The sequence below is a fragment of the Leuresthes tenuis genome, unplaced genomic scaffold, assembly GCF_036924035.1.
Source record: "Leuresthes tenuis unplaced genomic scaffold, fLeuTen1.0.hap1 SCAF_23, whole genome shotgun sequence".
Lineage (NCBI taxonomy): Eukaryota > Metazoa > Chordata > Actinopteri > Atheriniformes > Atherinopsidae > Leuresthes > Leuresthes tenuis.
The window spans coordinates 6,126,589-6,148,269 of NW_027325377.1; the positions used below are offsets into that span (position 1 = coordinate 6,126,589).

The following is a 21,681-nucleotide window of genomic DNA, read 5'->3' on the forward strand; positions in this document are numbered from 1 at the left end:
GTCAGATGGCAGTAAAAATGTGGCCCGTGGTTCTGAATCTATATAAGACTGAACTTTGCGCTTCATAGGCTCCAGGCCAGAGACTTTACAACCCAAATCTAAATATAGGTGCCGTGTCGCAGCTCAGTGGGCCCCATTGATGTGAGAAATATAAAAACAGCCTTGTCTGCTGGACACCACACCCAGACGTGTTAGCTGGATACACCCACCCGCTCTGCCTGTTGACATCATGGCCCTTACGGTAAAAGCACACAACCCATCCAAATAAGGAGATTTATGACACGGGAACTTTACGGTCCACTCTGAACTGCTCTTTGCTGTGTTTTGGTGACAACCTTGTTGTCAGTGTCACTGTTTTTCACTGTGCTTTTTTGGAGGTAATCAAGGTAATTTCCTTTTCTCCATACACCTGTTCTTTGTCCTAAGTACCTTTGGGATGGATACAAGGAAATGAAGGAATGCAGATAGGCAACACATCTCAGAGCAACTCTCATGGGGTTGTTGGAGGAAGCCAGTTGGTTTTCTTTATATTTTCTGTCATGTGATAATACAGGAATGTGGAAGCAAAATTATAATGCAATGCCTACTTTAAAGAATGACTTAAGTGATCAGTTTGTAGTTGAGCAAGCAATGGTCACCTCAAACAAAAGTCTCATATGTTGTCACAGCTGAAAGCTTTCCTAGAATATAAAGATAGTCCATCTCTGGGACTCTTATCAATCTTTATGGTATGTCATCTATTTTATTATCTCCAGGCAAATGTAGATCCATATAATGTCCATTGAATGTTTTCTCTTAGATTTGTGTAGAGGTGACATTCTCAAATAAGTCATTAATATGTTTTTTAGATCATCTTAGTCAATGTCACTAAATTTTGACTTGCAAATAAAAGGCTCACTACAATGGAACATTTCATTGATCTTTACAGCTTATATTTTCCCTTTGCTTAATTTACGAAACTAACCCCGTTTAATATGAGCTATTTTTAGTCAAAACACAACCCCTAAATTGATAGTACTGTATATTCTTTATAGCTGCAAGTGCATGCTAGCCAACTAAACCTGCGCCCTTGAACGACGGTGCAGCGCGCTTCATTGGTCAATGCAGCTGTCATTCTTATCTATTCACATACGTGATTGGACAAGGGAAAAGACGGTCCTTTTGGTTATCGACGATTGGCTCCCCCTAATGTCATTGCGGTCTACGTCGTTGGGTTGCCAGAAAGTGTGATGAGCCCGTCTCAGGAAGCAGCGGCACTTGTTTAATATTTTGTGGCGATAAAGACGGGACAAGCGCAGGATTTTGGGGACAGGGGGCACAGATGAAGACAGTTAAATATTACATAGTTATTTCAGGGTAGGCTGCTGTCTACATCAGAGGACTTTTTTATGAATTGGCGTTGATATCGACGATGTTTACTGTTCACCCTGATATGTTCCCCTGACGGGTAGCCAATAGCTGGTGCCTCGAGCCTTGAACTGCCTAAATATTAGGCAGAAACGTAAATACACATTTTATTATTTTTTTTCTTCTGGGACGTGGGCTGGCGGCGCGCCAATAATTGACTCTGGAGCAGGACACGGAGGTAGGCAAAAAATAAAATTTGACTAATATCAGCTTGTTTTTATGCAGTCTTAACTATAATTGCTACCGTTAATGCAACCTTCCAACCTACCGTAGACGTAAAGGAAATATAGCAAATAGCTAGCTGAAACGACACAGCATCAAACTGGCCGAATATTTATTTAAAAAAAACCGTCAATTACAAAAACTGAACCGTATCTCAGCAGGTGGATATTATCTATTGTCAGTCATGCAGCAGTGAAGCGTGGTGAGATAGCAGAGGTTCGACAGGGTGGCGTCATTTGAAATGAAATGTGAAACATGAGCTAAACTAAACATTATTGGGTGTTTTAAACGGCGGGTAAACACTGTGTCTGCTGAAGAATGAAAGAACACAAGGCAGCAAGCACAACAACCGTGCAGCCCTAACATTTTCACGTTGACAGGATTCACTCATAGTTTGAAATAGTCTTCCACCCCGTGGCACCTTTTATTAAAGGGTACATTTGAAGTAAAAGCTTATTTTGTCCAATTCTGACCCCCTATTTTAAGAATATTGAATAACTGGTGTTAAATTCCTCTCATGAAATAGTTAAACTGACTTTAGAGCTCATATGTAGTATGTCACAATAAACAAAGTTGAATCTGCTATGAATTTGTTGTCTAAGTGTTTAGGCTTAGAATTGTTTGTGTGTGTGTAAGCACACATGTGTGCTCTTACTGGTCATGACTGAGCCCTTTCATTCACAGCGGAAAGGGCTTCCTGTACAGTCCCTTCAGGGTGGAGTGCAACTGAGTAAAAGTCTCCAGTTTGTGAATTTTACACCAAATTGAGAAGTCTGCCTTTTTTGTCTTTGTCTGTGGGAGAAAAAGTGACTTTCTGGGTATCCTGTCTGACTTTTCTTTTGTTTTTATAAAAAATGAACAAATCATATTCCTGACACACTGATTTTCAGTGTGCCAATTACAGGATGACTTCCTTCTTATGTCGCTCCTGTTGTTGGTTGGCTACTACTATCTACTTTACTGCAGGTAAACTCTAGATAATTCACAGATGTCAGCTCTGGTAATTGAGGAAATAGTTTCTTATCCACCTTTAAACAAACCTTTGAGGACTCTTGCTTGCTGCAGTTTTGTAGAAATGAACTTGGAGCATTGATAACACAATTTATTTGCTCCCAGATGCGTAACTGGAGCCTTCCGTCGACTTGTGTTCTGATGGCCCTTTTCAGTCTGCATGCTTGAGTTTCTAAATAGCCTGCTTGCATTTATAATGCCTTCCTTGTATGTGCCTGAGTGGCGCAGCCTTGTTTGTTTTGCTATGGGGTGGCTCTGGTTAACTTCAAGTCAAATGGAATCCCTTCAGGCGATGTTAAAAAGGACTGTCTGGCTCAGAGGTGATGCAACTGTTCTTTTTCCACCTTGGTGGGACAACAAGGACAAAAGGCAGAGGTGTACACGGCATGCTATGAGAAGCTTGTTATCCATATTATGCTGGTGACCCAGTGGATTTTTTTTGTTTCTTTAAAGGTAGAATATGTATTCGACTTGTTCAGAATAACTAGACTTTGACTGGACCATTGCAGCACCTTGATTCTTTTCTTTTTCAGAGACAAGATTCTGTTGTAGATTTGCTGCTGTGTTTGGGATCTTTGTCCTGTTGATGAGCCAGTTTCAGCCCAGCTTTAGCTGTGGGACAGATGGCCTCACATTTGACTCTAGAATACTTTGGTATCCAGAGGAGTTCATGGTGGAATCAATGACTGCAAGGTGTCCAGGTCCTGTGGCTGCAGAACCAGCCCAGATCATCAGCCCTCCACCACCGTGCTTGACAGCTGGTATGAGGTGTTTGTGCTGATATGCTGGGTTTGGTTTCCTCCAAATGTGCTGCTGTGCATTATGACCAAACATCTCCACTTTGATCTGGTCTGTCCACAGGACATTGTTCCAGAAGTCTTGTGGTTTGTTCAGATGAAACTTTACAAACCTAAGCTGTGCTGCCATGTTTTTTTTTTTTTTTAGAGAGAAGAGGCTTTCTCTTGTAACCCTTCCAAACAACCATACTTATACAGTCTTTTTCTTACTGTACTGTCATGAACTTTAACATTTACCACACTGACTGAGGGGACTTGATAATGATCAGTAAATAAAGTGAATTTAATAGCAGCACCTGGCTGCTACTTACACACTGCTTTTAATGACCTTCTTTTCCCACTATTCCAAAATTAAGTTCAGATTAGAATTTTTAGTTTATTTACTGACACAAAATGACTGAAACAACATTGCATAAATGCAACTTCACATCTAAGGTCGTGCAGTGAAAATCTCCCAGATTCTTACACTTACATTTTACACCATTAGATCAGGTCTGGTCTCTGAGTTCTGTTTGGTTGGCTCAGACTTCTGAATGAACAAAATGAATGGAAAGAAAAGCACCGAATGCACATGTTTTAAAGGGGTTATTGTTTGTTTCTTTTCTTTTAAGGAGAATATGGGCACAACTTAGTGTTTCAGAACAGAAAAGAATTAGAATCTGTCATTGGAATATGTCAGTCTGAAGTCTCCCTTTAACAGCTTTTATTGTTTTAAAATTGATCTAGAACTTTGGAATTTAGAGTTAAGACTTGAATTTAAACCCAATTCTGGGGCATTTTTCACTGTTAGTGTTTTATTATTCGAACCAGAGGTTCAACACCGTGGTGAGAAAACATTGTAAAGGTGGCTTACACGTATAATGACACGTATAACGAATATTCGTGTTCGGGATCGTGGTCCTGTGTGGTGTCCTCCTTCATGCTAACCTTCCTACGTGTATCGGGTGAGGGAAAATGGTCACAGACCTCGTAAAGTCACCGGCAACCTGAGCAGCTCACAACAATGAGTCAGTGATTTTCCTCAGAAGTCAGGAAGCGGCTTGTTGTTGAGGGATTGTTTGGGGCCGAAACGGGAAAAGGGCCGGTGACTAGACGAAACACGGCTCCTATCTCGGGGCTGCAGGCCCGTTTAATTTCTTTGTGAGCTAATTGAGCCCATTCATTCCCGTCTGGTGGAATACTGCCAGTGTTTTCATGATGCACACATCCACCATGCTTATCTCCCTCTCTGTTCCATCATTTCTTAACAATCTAACCTTGATAGAATAAAAAAAACCTCCCCTATTGGTGCTTCTGTTTGTATCTTATGGTCTTTATGTCACGATTTGCTTTTAGTCAGACGACTTACTACTGCTTATGGCCTCCTCCTAACCTCAGTGTGTGTGTTTCTTCCACCTCCTCTGGTTTTTATTCCACCCACATGAGGTCTATACATCAAATTCAACATGTCAGTATGTGGCCGTGGTCGAGTAACGACCTCCCAGATGCACCAATTTCAAGCTGTTTTTCCCCTTTATCTGGACTGAAAGCTGAAGTGCAGCTCTCATGTGAGTCATTGTGCCTGCAGATGAATGATTGTTCTTTCTCACCACAAACAGGAGCCAGCGTTTCGTTTACTGACAGCTACGTTTCCAGAATTCTCTTTGCTTGAGCCATTTTCAGAGATCGCAGACTGTAAAAAAAAAAAAACCGCGAAGGAATGAGCGCTGTGAAACGTCTGGAGACTTCACCGATTAGTTCCTGGAATAAAACCCATGAGCCACCCAGCATGTGACTCCCTGTTCTGGGCTCACAGGAATATTTTTACCCCCCCAGGGATCTGACTTTGACGTCTCCCATCTGACCACTTAGTAACAATTCAAATGAAAATGGAAAAGCAAAACGGTGCACAATGCTTTGAATGAAAACATTTAAAGGAATTCCTCACGTCTTTTGTGTATTGTTTGTTTGGATGTCAGAGGGTGAGGCAGTTCAGCATCTGTCGGTGGCTCCTGCTTATTTAAGATCCACGTTTGCCACAGCCAAAGCTTTAGATTTCCTTGGCTGATATTTCTGCCAGTATTGGCTTATTACCAGTATGTTTTATTGGCTTTTATAGCAGCTGACAAGTGACAATAGGAGCTGGGCAGAAAGGCCGGAGATGATTATTAAGTGTTTCCATTGCATATTTTTTACATTGGCTTGTTGTAAAATGTCCTGGCCTTTGGCGACCAGATGCCATCCACAGTAACTTTATGGCCAATAAAGTTTACCCTAAACCTTTTAAAAGCAGTAGATCTCATTAGAGTAGTTGGTTTCTTTCCTCATTATGATAGCTCCTAAAACCATTTTGGGCACATTGATTTAACCTGAGGTGCTCAGCTGGTTTGTTCGTGCCCAGCTTTTATGTTTTATCGTCCACAGACACACAGTTGTTGGCAGTGATCCCTCTTCATTGTTTAAGACTGGGAGATACAGCATATGTGTGTATCTCCCTTTGAGAGCTGTCTCAAAATTTTTCTCCTTTTTTTCTTTCAATTTTCACCCGCCAGACACACAAACTATTATGTTTTATTGTATTGATTAACTAATTTCTGATTTAAAAGCCTTAACCTCCCAGTTAGCTTTTTATTTCACATTTAGAGCTTCTTCAGGGACTCCAAAGTAATAAAAATTTTTTTAAAAACTCATCAGATTTTAAGATGTAAGCTAATTTCTGATTGGTTGATAGGTAGTAACTACGCTTTAAGGGCTTCATTTGTTTGTTGAACATTAGGTTTCTACCAGCATACGGAAGCATTACCTAATAAAAATGTTTTTACGGTCTTCTTGTACGTGTGTTCATGTATTACAGTCGCATATCAATTACCAAATTGACAAATGATGTGTCTGATGTTAACACAGGAGGGTTGACACTGTAACCTTTCCCTGAGGGACACCGTTTGTGGTTGAAACACTGAAATGTTGCATATTAAGTAGAGAAAGTCTGGAACAAAGTACACAAAGTTGAAAAAGTGTCTATTTAAAGGTTATTAATGTGCATTACCTACTCAGAATTGAAATGTCTGCACCCCTGTGCTGACATTTATCGGTACGGATGCAACATATTTCCTTCTCTGGTGTAAAAACATCTTTAATTTACTTTTATAACATGCCATTTGTATCTTTCTTTTATTATGCTTTTGACAAAAAAACTGGAGGCTTCATCGTGCTTTAACAAGCATGGATGATCATCTCCCAGTAACACTCTCCCAGATTTAATTTTAAAACCGGGCGATAGCAATATCGCCGCGTCTCTTTACTTATCGGCTGCATATATTTCAATGTAGAGAAGAGTTATAACACAAGATATAACGCCTGGGTATATGTGTGGACTGATGTGCTCAGGTTGATCTTTCTTTGTTTATTTGATGTCTCACAGGATAGTATGGCCATGACGGGAGGGACGGCAGCTGCCCTTCCCATGAGCAACCACACCCGTGAGAGGGTGACTGTGGCCAAGCTGACGCTGGAAAACTTCTACAGCACTCTGCTCACGCAGCACGAGGAGCGCGAGACGAGGTGAAACTGCCTGAGGACTTCTGGCCTACAGTCAACAAAAGACCGTAGAAACAATCTGTTCAACCGCATTGATTGGAAAGAAACTAGAGATTAGGTTAGTTTTTGTTATTTGCGCAGGTTTTACAGGACCTTTCTTCCCCCCCATTTCTAGGCAGAAGAAGCTGGAGAAGGCCATGGATGATGAGGGTTTACCAGACGAGGAGGTGGAGTATGCTTCTTTTAATTGTTCCCTTCATTTTGGGCTCGATCTGATAACTTTCTGTAAACTGCAGAAGGCTATGCGGCGCTCGCAGCACGCCCGCAAAGAGACGGAGTTTCTGCGACTGAAAAGGACGCGACTTGGCTTGGATGACTTTGAGTCTCTGAAGGTCATTGGACGAGGTGCTTTTGGGGAGGTTTGTTAAAAGAAAGTCTTTTAAATTTTTCTGAAAATAAAATGGATGGCAAGATGCCAAAAGCCAAATGAAGGCGATGAAATAATCTGTGCGCCTTCACCACGGCTTCATCTCATTTCCCTTTTATCATATCTTTGCCTCTGCATGAATACAGTGATGTGAAAAAGATGGTCTTTCACTTCAAATCTACTATGTATCACACATATCAAACATTCCTCTGGATTTTTAACTGTCGTTTCCTTCAGGTTCGTTTGGTTCAGAAGAAAGACACGGGGCACATTTATGCCATGAAGATTCTGAGGAAAGCAGACATGCTGGAGAAAGAACAGGTAAAACGCATGCCTGCTGTCTTTAAGGAGGTCATAGCTCACTGCCGCTCCATTCGTGATCTGAGGGTTCTCCTCTTCCCACAGGTGGCTCATATTCGCGCAGAGAGAGATATTCTGGTGGAGGCGGACAGCGCCTGGGTGGTCAAGATGTTCTACAGCTTCCAGGACAAGAGGAACCTCTACCTCATCATGGAGTTCCTGCCTGGAGGTCTGCCTGACACTGGCATGATAATATCTCAGGTGTGATTCATCAGAAAAATCATTAGCTATATCTAAAAGTTCCTACCTCTGAACCTTGTTTCTAGGCGATATGATGACTTTGCTGATGAAGAAGGACACCCTGTCTGAAGAGGCCACGCAGTTCTACATCGCAGAAACTGTTCTGGCCATCGACTCCATCCACCAGCTGGGCTTCATCCACAGAGACATCAAACCAGACAACCTGCTGCTTGACTCCAGGGTGAGAACTCAAACACATGACCCCCCCAAATACTGCAGGACAAATCCAAAAAAAGACGTTTTGACTCATATGGAGAGTGTTTCTTTGCTCACAGGGGCATGTGAAACTGTCAGACTTTGGCCTGTGTACGGGCCTGAAGAAGGCTCACCGCACCGAATTCTATAGGAACCTGACGCACAACCCGCCCAGCGATTTCTGTGAGTCCTAAATCAAACGTCCTCGATAAGATTCAAGCAGCAGTGCACAGTTTCAGTCAGAAACTTCCACCAAAATAGAATTTCACATGCAAAACAAGAGGCTAATCTTATACTCTCCTGCATCTTTCAGCTTTTCAAAATATGAACTCTAAGAGGAAAGCAGAAACCTGGAAGAAGAACAGGAGACAGCTGGTATGTATGAGGAGTGAATAGGTGCCAGTGTGTTTGAAAGAAAAGGAGGCATAAACCAAGAAAATAAATGTAGAAAAATAACTTCCTGCTTCCAGCATCACTCGCTTGAGTTTATATGGATTATTTACATGAATGGAAGTGGTTGTTTTTCCTGCTTCATAAGAAATGTGCATCTATTCGGAGAAGAGACCTCACCCTCCATTCTGCTCGTTTTCTAGGCGTATTCCACTGTGGGAACACCAGACTACATTGCACCTGAGGTCTTCATGCAGACGGGGTACAACAAGCTGTGTGACTGGTGGTCTCTGGGTGTCATCATGTATGAAATGCTCATCGGTAAGAGCACAGCTGTCCAGATTACAGACAGACAGTCAAAATGTTGTGCTGTTGGTTTGCAGAGGGAATCTTAGATTTAGATTATTTTGGCTAGGTAAAAATTGCAAATAGGCTGAGGGGATCAAAGTAAAGCTGCCATTATTGTGAAAATAGAAAAATGATGAAGGTATGGTGACGAAACTGCAGTATGGATTAGAATAAAAGTTCAAGCACTCTGTCCAGCTCACGTCTGATGGTACAAGTTGTATTTAGATCAAACTATCGTATCGCTGATGTTATACTTGCTTGTTGGCTTTTTGCAGGTTACCCGCCCTTCTGTTCGGAGACGCCGCAGGAGACGTACAGGAAGGTCATGAACTGGAAGGAAACTCTCGTCTTCCCGCCTGAAGTCCCCATCTCAGAGAGGGCCAAAGACCTGATTTTAAGGTTCAACACGGTTTTGTTTCAGCTTATCGAATGTAAAGATTTCATGTTTTAAAACTACAAAAGACAAAGTAATTACGGTATTCTGAATAAGTTTTGGGGGTAAAACACAAGCCAAGAAAATTAGATATAAACCCTGCTACAGTAAAAAGAAAACTTTATTTTCAGCCACCTTTGATTTATACAGACTTCAAATAATGTCCCAACTTATATCTCAAAGAATGTACAGATGCCTGACAATGAAACCACGACCCCTCAAACTCACTTCAGACTTTATACACACCTATGATCAACCTTCACATTCTATTCATCCTCCTAAAAAACAATTGTTCTAAACCACTAATCGGAATGATTTGATAGAATTGATTCATTGTGAAATAAATGAGCATGAGAACCTTTCATGGTTGGTTCAGGTGGAGTCCAGACAGAAGTCACCACTCTGTCACCTCGGTATTGTTTTAAAAGTGGAATGTTAATATTTCCATTGGGGGGATCCTGGGTATTACCCCATGACAGTCCTCAATTGTGGGTTCATTCTCAGAATTACTCTGGCTTTATACAACTGTACTCCATGGCACGGCATTCGATTTATTTTTTCATGTTTGCTATGTCAGGTGTTGATGTAAATTGATTGGAACTCCCAAGTTGTAACCAGTCGGGCCAACTGTATCACACACGGCATCCTCTCAGAAACTCTGAATATTTTTCAGTTCCAGAACATATATGTGTGTAAGTGCTTGGATCTTTGGCACATTTCATACTAAGCTGGGTTTGTGAACGGAGAACAGTGCAGTCCATGAAATGTTTAAATGAATAGAAGTTAAAAAGCACACTGGAAAAGCCTGAAGCCGTCAGAAGGTATAATAATTTAAACATTTTTTATCTTTTCAGTCTCACATCAAGGTCAGATGTGATCTTTGGGGTGAATAATTTCTCCTGTCAAACTTGGCTACATCTAATGCTTAATTTGAGCGTTTCCTGTTTGTGTATTTCAGGTACTGCACTGATGCAGAGAACAGAATCGGAGCTGTGAGCGTGGAGGAGATTAAGAGTCATCAGTTCTTTGAGTCAGTGGACTGGGAGCACATCAGGTACAAAACCTACATGCAAGCAAACTGATTTATGCTAAATATTCTTTCATAGGAAAAAATAATAAAACCTCCGTTCACAGGGAGCGGCCAGCTGCCATATCTATCGAAATCAAAAGTATCGACGACACGTCAAACTTTGACGACTTCCCTGAATCAGACATCCTTCAGCCAGGTTTGTATCATTTAACTTTAAAACTTCAGATTCAGACAGATTATGACCACAGATAAGTCGTGACGGTCCACAACAAAAGTGAATTCCTTATTAAGCCTAAAACTAAATGCCACCAAATCCATTGTGAGGGATTTAGAGACATCTAGTGGTGAAGTTGCACATTGCAACAAAGTAAGCACCATGTTTTTCGCACTATAAGACTCACCTGATTATAAGGTGCATCCTGAATTACATTTTTACATTTACATATTTTCCTTTTACATTTCCCTGTCTCGGTTTTTACTTTCCTGTATGAGTTTCTCCTTTCTTATGGAAGTTGGGGGGCCTGTCTCATCACAATGCAGCCACACAGGCCGGAAGTGAGGAAGGCCAGCGGCTAGTTTAACTTGCAGTCAGAACAACGGTCTAAATGCAGTTAGTCACGCAGCTTACAATTTTGGTCAAATTGTATAAACTGCTATAATTTAAGCCGACCAATCAGTGACTAAGACTTTTAATTAGCAAATCATCTGTATCACAGCTTCGGTACTGGAAGTAGCATTTATGCCACTTTCGGTTTCAGGAACCATCTTCTGAAAGTCAATCTGTGCGGCCTGATGCTCAACCAATAAATGAGCAGCCGAGCCCATGACAGACTTTGAAAGACAGCCCCCTAATTTGCATAATGAAGGAGAAATGCATACAGGAATGTAAAAAGAAAACCTGGAAATACACCAACCTCCCCTTCCAATAGTGGAACTTAAACATGTTTTTTAAGAATAAATTGCTGTCCTTTTCCCTTTATTTGTATATGTAAGGGTTGTCTTGGTATTTTTCAATTGAGAAAAAAAGCCAAAAACTACTCACTGCTCGTGTTTTTGTGTTTGTGAACAGCCAACTCGACGGAACCTGACTTCAAATCAAAGGACTGGGTGTTCCTCAACTACACGTACAAACGATTCGAGGGTCTGACTCAGCGGGGCACCATCCCCATATACATGAAGGCAGGAAAGGCTTAACATGCCAAACGTGGAGGATGCAACATGGAGAAAAACACAGACGTTTACGGACACAGGGTCGGGCCGCGGAGCCCCGCTGGTGCTGAAGGCTGCGCTGTCAGCCTCTCAGTTTAAATTTAACCCTCATCACAAGTTATTTAGGTCTGCTCAACAGCAACAAGAACGCCAAGAGCTCGGAATATAAGGAGCATTACCGCATTACCTCGGTTGTTTGTATCATATGTGCCGTCTTTAGCCATAGCTCTCAGGCCAGCTCATTAAATAGGACACTAAATCAGGATATGCGCATGTTCAGCGATATTTCCTCTGGGGATTTTTTTTTTCTTTGTTTTACCGCCTAAACATGACCGTGGATATGAGGCTTGAATGCAGATCTTTGCTTTAGCATCCTTACATTAATAGTTTCTACACTGGTGGCCAAATTAGCTCAAATGCAAACCGAATTCCTCACTGAAGGCAAACTAGACACTAATCAAACTCTGGATATATTGTAAGGAAAGTTCCAGCATGATTTCTAGAGTTTCGGTAACTTTTTTGCTTTGTATTTAAGACTAAAGGTAAGTTTAAGTCAGAAAAATGTAACCCATCGTCATTGGTAGATGCATTTTATGTTTTATTTAAATATAGGTGGAATCTAATTGAACTAATCTCAGCATGAAACAGACCAGTGACAAATTAAAGAACAAACCCAGTCTCTGGAACTAAGGAACTTCAGTCTTTTAAAAGATCATCTCTGTTAGTGGTGGAGGCTAACGTATTAGTTAACATCTTGGCCCACAGATGTTCAGTTGGGTTGAGATTCATACTATGTGCTTGACATCACTTCCATATTCTTCAAATTATTGATTGACTCTTTTGTCATAGAGATGAGGGGGTCGTTATCCCGGTACAGACCAATTCTGAAGCCATAGAAATGTTCTTTGTATTGAATAACCCCCACAACTGGATACAGAACTGTATGTTCTGTGTATATCATATTGTTGTAGACCAGGGTTTTTGTAGGTCGACAGTTAAAATCCCTGGAAATGAGCAGACTTTCAGGGTGCAAACGAGTAGCAGGCAACGGTTTGATCCTGCAGGATAGAGCATTTGTTACGTGTCCCTTCTTGACTGTCTCCTCCTGCTACTTCCTGTTCCCATCCACTACCTCTGTCAGTACAAAAAAAAAAAGCAGCCAATACTTGTGTAACTAATGACATTGCCGTCGTTCGCTGCTGTACAAAATTCGCTGCTAACATACAAATCGGTGATGCTTAATTCATTGAACTAACTGAACATGCTAAATGTGACACTAGCTAAACATGAGCATGTTGGTATAATCACTGTGAAAACGTTAGCTTCTGGATTTAGCATTCGTCTCCATTGTGGAGCCCCTTAGAGCGTCTGTTTAAGCGCTCTAGCTTTAGGTTCTGTAATACATTAACAGTATATAAAAATAACTTGAAACTGTTGGAACAATTTGACCGGCAGAATTGAGCTCTTTGCTCTGGGCAGATTATACAAAACAGATAAGCAAACACTCAAATCATGCTGGAATCCTCCTTCAAGCGTATGGAGGGTCTTTGTCTTTGTGGAAGTTGAGTGAGGTGACTTCCTGTGAATTGTGGCTTCAGATGGAAAAACCTATTGCCAGGAAACATGTAAATACCTGTGCTTGACATGCATTATGTTATGTTGGAGTGTTGCCCGTTCACGCCGTCAACAAATTTCAGAGCCAGTTGTTTCATTCAGAGCACCGCTACACTAATTGACATTTGCCCGATCACTTCCTTTGTAAATGGGCAAAATGTGCAAAGTGCCTTTTTTTAAGTGGCTGGAGAATATTAAAGCAGATGTTTAGCTGAGATAAATTAGGAGGCGTTCATGAGATTAAAAGAGTATCAAGCTGATTGACGGTGGGAAAGTGACCAACGGTTGCAGCAAATTAAAGGCCTGACGTGTCAGTCATATTAGCTGTCCGCAGTTATAAAGATTAAGAGAAGTGATAAAGGTTATGAAACAAAGACTGTAAAGAAAAGCGGGTTTTTATAGGTAAGATAAAGAAACTGAAGACTCATAAAAACAAACTGGCAATGAACAATTTGTCGGTTTGTCGAGGAAAGATGAAACAAATTAGATATGAGAAATGATGCAAGAATAGATGATGGATCTCTTTCCTTCAAGTTTTTTTTCCTTCTTCTTTTTTTAAATTCTTAATTATCCCGTATGGATGTTAGTATCTCTCTCACATGCTCGACAGAAGAAAAGAAAAGCAGCCCGTGTTTTTGTGAAAAATCCCACTGATTTAAGCGTCAGGTCCGCTCCGATGTTGTGACTCGACACAGTCCCACCAAAGAACTCTCAATCATCACAAGTCATGATCTGAACGCGGATTCAGATGTAGCTGTCGCTTACTGCACTTAACATAAAACTACCTTTAAGAAATAAAAAGAAGAAAAAACCTTTCCGATAGAGCTAAACTTGGTTATGGAGTAGTTTGTTTGTATTTCTATGCTGAGGAAATGAGTGTGCAGGGACGGATGCTTCTCTCATAGTTTAATGCACATACCGGAACTGAGCTGGGCCGGAGCCATCACAGAAATCCCTTGTCAGACTGTTTGTGGTGCTATTTCTGAGGGACTGATATAGAAACTAACTGGTTAGGATTTAGATCAGTTAGAGTGATTGACTGATACCTCTGTCAGGTCTCCTCTGGTGTTTTATCTATGTAACCTTGTGTCCTTAACACAAACACAAAAAGAGGGTTGAAACTATGGTTGACTACTGTACTGAGGACTTTAAGGGTAGAAACATGTATATTTTTGTATTCTTTATGCTGTCTGTGGTTTTTAAACGTGTTGATTGGCCTTTTGCTCACATTCATTGATGATTTAATGAAGCTAAAATTTAAAGGGGTGCTCCTGAACTGCCTTCTCCAAGTGAAGAGGCTAAAGAAAGCTAGTGGATAAGAGGCAGATGTTTCCTGCCTTTTAGGCCCTTTGGGAAATGCCCCAAAAAGAGTGAGTCCTTCGTTTCTCATAATGCAGTTCTATATATGGCTTCCGTTAGATCTGGCGAATGCCCATGTCTTCCAAAATTGTACACCACCTGTTTGTTTGGAATTCTGTCCAAAATTTATAGTCGATGCAAACCGGGTGACACCACTGTGACATAATCAGGGTTACTTTTTCAGACTCCAGAGCAAAACCAGACATTTGGTATTCCCTGGGATGAGTAAATTGAGTTTTGTGTGAAACATAATCCAAACAGTCTGCCTCCTGCCAGATGATACAGCCCCATTGGCCAGAGTTTAGTTTCTGTCTACATGCATGTGTAAAATCCAAAGCTAGGACATCTGTGGCCCTACTGTAGGACGGTAGCTGTCCAGATGCATGATGGGGGATTACACTGATGGCTGCCGCTGCTGTTTCCCGGTCGTGTCTAAGCCTGAGGTCCTGGAGAGTTTCCAGGACCTCCCTGAGATGGTTCACGAGTGTGTGACCGTGTGAGTGTAACTGCAAGTGACGAATATGACATTTCATGAGGTGGATATGCTTTTGTGTGCTGAGCTGATGTGTCCCAGCATCCAGTGTCAAACCCGTTTGTAACAGAAAATCACCACACTTACTTTTTTTGTGAAGCTGAAAACGGAGGGTGAAAACCTTATTTGGGATCCATCTTTATATACGTGTGTGCGTGTGTGTGTGTATATAGAAGATGACTTGAAATCCTTTACTGTGTCACTTTATCTGAAGGAATTTAAATTATTGGGACTTTTATTTTCCACATGGCAGGAAAGAGTTCAGGAAATGATTCACTTTTCTCCCGTGTCAAGCAGGACAGTTAATTTCTGACGGACCAAGCAAGCTTACTGACGCAGCCTGTGTTGTTAGGCAGATCACTGTCACGTAATATTTCAGGATTGATGAAGGAAATATTACTCATTCACCAATGGAGCAGGAAAAAGTGTATATATCCTATTTAAGGAACCTAATTTGGCAAATGCTACGTAGTTCCCCCTTGTCAAAGGAAGAATTCAGTCTCCCTGTGAACCGCCCTCCACAGGTTGGGACTGTGTCGTGAGGTATTTTGTGTATTGATGTGTACATAATGTTTTAGACACTTGAAGGCAACTGTCTGTGGAGTGAAGCAGGAGATTCTCATTAATATATTCATCCATGTTGGTGAGTTTTTCTGTTGATAAAATGCTTAAAAATAATAAAATTAAAAATCTTGAAGTTGTAAGTTTGTTTACTGTTGGGGGTGATGGGTGACTTTTTTTCCTGCCCTTTTTTAAAATAATATACACTGCTAAAAGAAAATAAAGGGAACACCTAAACAACACAATGTAACTCCGAGTCAATCACACTTCTGTGAAAGCAACGCTGACTGTGAATCAATTTCACCTGCTGTTGTGCAAATGGAACAGACAACAGGTGGAAATGAGAGCAATTAGCAAGACAACCCTGTTTCTGGCTGATGTTTTGGTCACTTTTGCATTTTATTAGTGCTCTCACCCCTAGAGGTAGCATGAGGCGGTGTCTGCAACCCACAGAGGTTGCTCAGGTAGTGCAGCTCATCCAGGATGGCACATCAATGCGAGCTGTGGTAAGAAGGTTTGCTGTGTCTCTCAGCACAGAGTCCAGAGCATGGAGGAGATACCAGAAGACCTGGAGGGGGCCGTAGGAGGGCATCAACCCAGCAGCAGGACTGCTATCTCCTTTGTGCAAGGAGGAACAGGAGGAGCACTGCCAGAGCCCTGCAAAAAGACCTCCAGCAGGCCACTGATATGCATGTTTCTGCTCAAACTGTCAGAACCAGACTCCATGAGGCCCGACGTCCACAAGTGGGGCTTGTGCTGACAGCCCAACACCGTGCAGGGCGATTGGCATTAACCAGAGAACACCAAGGTTGGCAGATTGGCCACTGGCGCCCTGTGCTCTTCACAGATGAGAGCAGGTTCACACTGAGCACATGTGACAGACATGAGTCCGGAGACGCCGTGGAGAATGTTCTGCTGCCTGCAACATCCTCCAGCATGACTGGTTTGGCAGTGGGTCAGTAATGGTGTGGGGAGGTATTTGATTGGAGGGCCGCACAGCCCTCCACGTGCTAGCCAGAGGTAGCCTGACTGCCATTTAGGTACCGGGATGAGCTCCTCAGACCCATTGTGAGACCATATGCTGGTGCAGTGGGCTCTGGGTTCCTTCTGATGCATGACAATGCTAGGCCTCATGTGGCTGAAGTGGCTGAAGGTGAGTTTCCTATTTGACATATAAGGGATAGGGAGCAGGATTAGGGATGAGTCGGTATGGCTTCTAAAGGGACGTGATGCATGACTTGGATGTGGACAGAGATGGATGGTCCAACTCCACGTTGCATTATTTGGTTAAGATCACTGTTGAGAGATGCCTCTTTTCACAATGCTCAAACACAGAGGACCTAGAAACATTAGTATTAAGAGTCAGAGATTTTGTGACTGTTGCTGGAAAAACTTGGTTTAGTGCTGCAAGTTTGTAAAAAGGGTCCCAGGTTTCAAGAAATCTATTTAATCAATCGTGGAAAAACAGTAAAAACATTTGAATAACTGTTTGTTTTTCCCAGGCGTGCATAACGGTGCCGCCCTGAGGGCATCAAAGGCAATGCACTGAATCTTATACATTATTATTTGGCCTGGTTGATCATTAATTTTTGCTCTCTGAAGTGCTTGTTTCATCCAGACTGAACACAAGCCTTTTAAAGACTTAAATAATGCTGTTTAGACTACTTTTGTACCTCACAGACAACCCACTGAAACAGCATATAAGGGAAAATGTTAAGAAACCTTCAACAACTCGATAGAATTTAAAAGATCCTGATAGAAATTTTATGAAGTAACGACAGTGGAGGTCAGAAATCTTGACGAGATAGTTGAACTCTTGAGATGTCCTGCAGCTGTTTGTGTACAGGACAAAAGGCAAAGCCTTTTAAGGAGTGTGGAAACTGACAGCATAGGATATGTGTCCATTCACTAAATAATGCCAAATTCAGTGAGTCAAAAAGATTTTGTAGCAAAATTAAAGTCTCATCAGGTGACACAAAGTAAAAAGCTGAATGTTCAATCAGAGTATAAATCTGCATCTTTTAAAAGACTGAGAACAAATCCGCAAATAAAAACTTTACGAGTTATTTCCAGTTACCGGGTCTACTTCACCATAAATAAAGGATTCAGTTTTATTTTTTAGCACAAGGAATTGTGATATCCTTTGAGTTGTACAATACATCAGGATAAAAGAAAAACTACCTGGTCTCAGAATGAGTAAATACTCAGGTGAACAACAACACATACCATTTAAAACCATGTCAGAGATAACTTGAGGTACTAGTTTTCTGTGTGAAAACGCCCATCGTTGTTGAGGAATCTTGGCCCACTCTTCCTTACAACATTGCTTCAGTTCATTGAGGTTTGCAGCATTGGTTTATGCACAACTCACTTAAGGTCCCACCACAGCGTTTCAATCAGGCTGAGGTCTGGACTTTGACTGGACCATTGCACACTTTGATTCTTTTCTTTTTCAGACATTCTGCTGTAGATCTGCTACTGTGTTTGGGATCATTGTCCTGTTGATGAGCCAGTTTCAGCCCAGCTTTAGCTGTGGGACAGATGGCCTCACATCTGACTCTAAATACTTTAGAGGAGTACTACAGAGGAGTTCATGGTGGACTCAATGACTGCAAGGTGCCCAGGTCCTGTGGCTGCAGAACAAGCCCAGATCATCAGCCCTCCACCACCGGGCCTGACAGCTGGTATGAGGTGTTTGTGCTGATATGCTGTGTTTGGTTTCCTCCAAACGTGCTGCTGTGCATTATAAAATCTTGTGGTTTGTTCATATAAAACTTTATGAACCTAAGCTGTGCTGCCATATTCTTTAGGAGACAAAAGGCTTTCTCCTGCAGCCCTTCCAAACAAAGCCATATGTGTTCAGTCTTTTTCTAATTGTACTGTCATGAACTTTAACCTTTAACATGCTAACTGAGGCCTGTACAGTCTGAGATGTACCTTTTTTTTTTTTTTTCCCGTGATCTGGCTTAGTTTTAGTTGAATAAATACAGATCTGGAGTAACATTCCATGTGTTGTTATTAATTTGAGGTTGTATTTAGCTCATTTAAAGACCCAATAAGGACCAGATTAATTTAATTACCTCTTGACTTGTAAAACCTTTCCCTCACACAACTGGTCTGAATCCACACGGTTATGTTGCAATGCAGCCACTAGAGAGAGCTCTTGAAAAACTTTAGAACATTCTCTGGTCATCCTGATCGTCTGACTGGGCACTATGCCCGAGGTGAACTTTTCACCCCAAGCTTGGGGGATAATTACGAATAAAGGTTAGATATATGCTTTGTCTGTGAAAAAGAGACGATGTTGGTTGATAAAAGCCATGCCATTAATAAATACTACTTAAAAATGTCACGTTGAACAGGCAAAGCAGGTTTCTTCAGTTTCTGAAGCGCTAATGTCTTGGAAACACGCTGTATGAATCAAACCCTATAATCATTTAGGCTAATTGTAGGCTACACAGATATGGCGTCACATTATGAAGGGTTCAATTCCATTTGAAATATTTGACTACTTGGACAGAATGACACATTTAATTACAGTGTGATCTTAAATATTCACTTTACAGTTCCACTTTGTGGGGAAATTATATATTTGCGTAATTTTGCACTCTGGATTCATATTCAGCCTCACAGTGTTGTTACTGCAACACTTTCCCCACTCTGAAATCTTTTTAAACATCCCTGTGTTAAACCTGGTTACATCTGCAAATGCCCAAGAGTTCACGTTGTCTCTCCGCCAGCAGAAGCCTAACTTAACCGGGTTTCTTTTAATCCTTTATTCTATTAAGGAAACCAGGTTTCTGGTTTACAAAAATGGGGTTACTGCAGAAAGCCAACAACAAGCAGGTGACTTAAGAGCTGGAAAACTCACCTGATCCAGAAGCGACAGTGTCATGCCATGACCCCATTACTATCACAACATAAGAAGGGATTAGTTTGATTTACTAGCACCCAGTATTCATGTTCATGGCTTATTATCACCAACTATCAACTTGTTAACAGTGGCAGAATATCCTTTAATGTGTTCAAACTAACCGACCATATCAGCTTTATTAATGTTTTTCAAGATATTTGCGTCGAATATTTAAGTTGTTTTCCACGAGTTTAAAGTTGACCCAAAATTTTCTTTATTCGCCACCACAACTGTGATTAATTAGGCTTGCACATTTTAAATATTTGCTAGAAACTAATGCATTACCCTCTCGTGACAAATAATTCCCCTCGTGAGAGCCAGGGGCGGAGACCCACAAAGGTCAGACGTAAGGCGACGACTCAGCGTCCATAAATAAGTATCAACAGCTTCAAGAACTTACACAGCAGCCGGCGAAAACAGGCCTATTTATGGCCTATAAAGGACTGGTTTGAAACATTAAGACTGATTTAACAACAAACGTTTTTCTTACGGGTTTTTCCACCAAAAGAAAATGAATACAATTGTCTTAAAATTTCGTGTAGGTAGAGCCACATTTTGGTCAACCTAAACATTGTTACAGAATGAAAATAACTCAACTGCCTATTATTTCAAATGTAATAAATAAGGAGCTACGAATATACTAGCATAACATAAATATAGAATTCATAGCTTCAGAGTCCTCTTTTTGACCGTTACGGATATACCGTCACTAAAGTTCATCACTGTGTTACTATTATCGAGGTTTTTGGTGTTTCCTTCCATTGGTATTTATGGTGTTTCCGGGTTGCTGAAGAGCACTCGCTCACTGCACTTTCTCCACTAGACGTGCTATAAATGGGTTAATGAGCCAACTATCGCCACGTGACCATCAAGTTATATAATATATAGGTCAACACGTTTCTCGTTGGCACGTGCAGCCTTCTTTCTTACGTAAAGTCTCGTGCAAAGGTCTCGAATTACACTATGTAGGTGAGCGCCGAAGATCGTCAATATTAAAGATGACGTACCACTACGAGATATAGTTTGTTTCATTTTATTTATTCATTTACATTTTGTGTGCATTAAAACGGCACAGGGACGTCCATAAATAGGATATTTATAGCCCAATTATGAAATATCCTTAAAGAATGTGCAGTTTCCTGCCCTGTATTTTACTATAAAACTGTAGAACAAAGAATCATCATCCTCCATCAGAAGGAAATATAGGCTTACTAAAATGTAAGCGGGCCCCGTGTTTCAGAAAATATTCTGAAATAAACTGAAAATTAGTCAATTTTATATGGATTTTTTTTTTCATTAGAATTTCAAAGGTATCAGAAACCCTGTATACAATGTCCTACAATTCCCATTTGGGATAAATAAAGCATGTTTTCATTGAATTCCGTTTCCAAACAACAAGCATAGAATAAACACCATTAGTCACGCCTTTATTTCATTCACTTCACTACAATGTTAGATGCTTCTTCCTTAATAAAGCTTCATAAAGCGACTTTTCAGCCGCGATAGATTTCAGTTTTGACCAAAAGTTTTCATTTGAGACTTAGTCCTTGAAGTGCCTTGAAATTACATTTGTTTTAATTTGACGTTATATGAATAAACTGGATTGAATTGAACTGAATTTAAATAACATCCGACCTTCGAAAGAAAAAAGGACCAGGAAATGCAGAGGGAGTGAGACGTCATTGCCGTTGCTACGCTGTTTGGAAGAAAAACGAGAGAGCTCGCAGCAAAGTCTGATCGGTGACGCGCCCCGGGCTCTTATTCAGGTCACCAAAACGTGTATGAAACCACGGTAACAATCTTTTGCCCGGCTCCGTCAATGCTGGCCCGGCTTTGAATTAAAAATCTATTTATTAGCCCTGGCATGCGCACACAGCATCCATTTATATGAGACAGTGCACATCTGTCTGTGATGGGAAATTCAAATCACTGCAACATTTTGTTCATTTAATATAATAATGATAGTAATATCAGACTACCTTCTAAATAAGTGCTGTGTCATTTAGTTATTTATTGTTGTTATATATTACCAACAGTTTATAGTGAAAATATGTTAGTTATGAATGACCTGTAGTTGTTATTTTGTCTAATCAACGCTGGCTTGAATGAGTCAAAAA

At 41.0% G+C, this 21,681-nt stretch overlaps 1 protein-coding gene across 1 annotated transcript; it reads left to right on the forward strand.

Annotated features, from left to right (window-relative positions):
- The first annotated feature begins 1,225 nt into the window (after positions 1-1,225).
- Positions 1,226-15,787, forward strand: LOC140282764 (serine/threonine-protein kinase 38-like). The gene is made up of 14 exons (XM_072377318.1): positions 1,226-1,585; positions 6,838-6,977; positions 7,129-7,180; positions 7,250-7,372; positions 7,618-7,701; positions 7,786-7,909; positions 8,007-8,161; positions 8,256-8,358; positions 8,489-8,550; positions 8,769-8,886; positions 9,189-9,312; positions 10,305-10,400; positions 10,481-10,572; positions 11,446-15,787. Exons 2-14 carry the CDS (start codon positions 6,844-6,846, stop codon positions 11,568-11,570), a joined length of 1,392 nt encoding a protein of 463 aa, XP_072233419.1. The 5' UTR covers positions 1,226-1,585; positions 6,838-6,843; the 3' UTR covers positions 11,571-15,787.
- Positions 15,788-21,681: the final 5,894 nt, after the last annotated feature.